Source organism: Rhincodon typus, chromosome 43 (assembly GCF_021869965.1).
Source record: "Rhincodon typus isolate 14 chromosome 43, sRhiTyp1.1, whole genome shotgun sequence".
Lineage (NCBI taxonomy): Eukaryota > Metazoa > Chordata > Chondrichthyes > Orectolobiformes > Rhincodontidae > Rhincodon > Rhincodon typus.
In genome coordinates this window covers 8303727-8304519 of record NC_063374.1, presented here as the reverse complement: position 1 = coordinate 8304519, position 793 = coordinate 8303727, and the positions used below count along the sequence as shown (strand labels likewise).

The window sequence follows — 793 nt, the reverse complement described above, 5'->3', positions numbered from 1 at the left end:
TCCATATCTCATCACCTCCGCCAGCCCCCTACACCCCTCCATATCTCGTCACCTTCTCCAGCCCCTACACCCCTCCCTGTCTCATCAACTCTTCTAGACCCTACACCCCTTCTTATCTCTGTCACCTCCTCCAGCTGCCCTACCTCTGCAATCTCTTCCAATCCCCTGATTCCTATCGGTCTGCCACTGGGGACCATGCCTTCAACTGCCTGGGGTCCTGAACTCAGGAACTCCCTCCCTTCGCCTCTCCCTCCCACTCTCTCTCCAATTAAAAGATGCTATGGGAGCTGCCTGATGTAGATCCTTCGAAGACTCAACGTTGAAAGTCAATCAGTCAGGGAACGGACCTGGAGGGGCGGGTTTCCCTTTCCTAACGGCGGTACCTAAATGCCTGTTGTTGTTGTGGTCAGCCTTGCCTCGCAAAACACCCTCAATCCTCCTGAAGGTCAGGTGCCCATCTTAATGCCCTTACAGGGGGCACCCAGGCAAAGTTGGACAGAGAGGACAGGATCGATTTGGTTTCGGGAACAGCCATTTTTATTGGTCAGAAATGTTTACTTTTTTACATCCGAACGCGTCGCTCCTGAGTCCGGTCCTCGCCGAGCGGGGGCACCCCTTAGAGAAGGGCGCAGAAGAATTTTTTCTCTCGGAAAGGGTTCTCGGAGGTTGGCACCGGGGTGATCAGGGGGTCCTCGCAGGAGTGGGCATCACAGTATGCCATCAGGTCAGCCGCAGTTTTTGAAACCTGGTTGGAGAATGTTGGGGGGGTGGGGGGTGAGGGGGGGGGGGGGGG

At 55.7% G+C, this 793-nt stretch overlaps 1 protein-coding gene across 1 annotated transcript in view; it reads right to left on the bottom strand.

The window, feature by feature from the left end:
• Positions 1-519: 519 nt before the first annotated feature.
• Positions 520-793, bottom strand: part of gng3 (guanine nucleotide binding protein (G protein), gamma 3) — a 10296-nt gene continuing 10022 nt past the window's right edge. Inside the window, exon 3 of the mRNA XM_048619576.1 lies at positions 520-745. Coding sequence (XP_048475533.1) covers positions 617-745 — 129 coding nt within the window. The 3' untranslated portion in view covers positions 520-616. The remainder of the gene's footprint in view (positions 746-793) is intronic.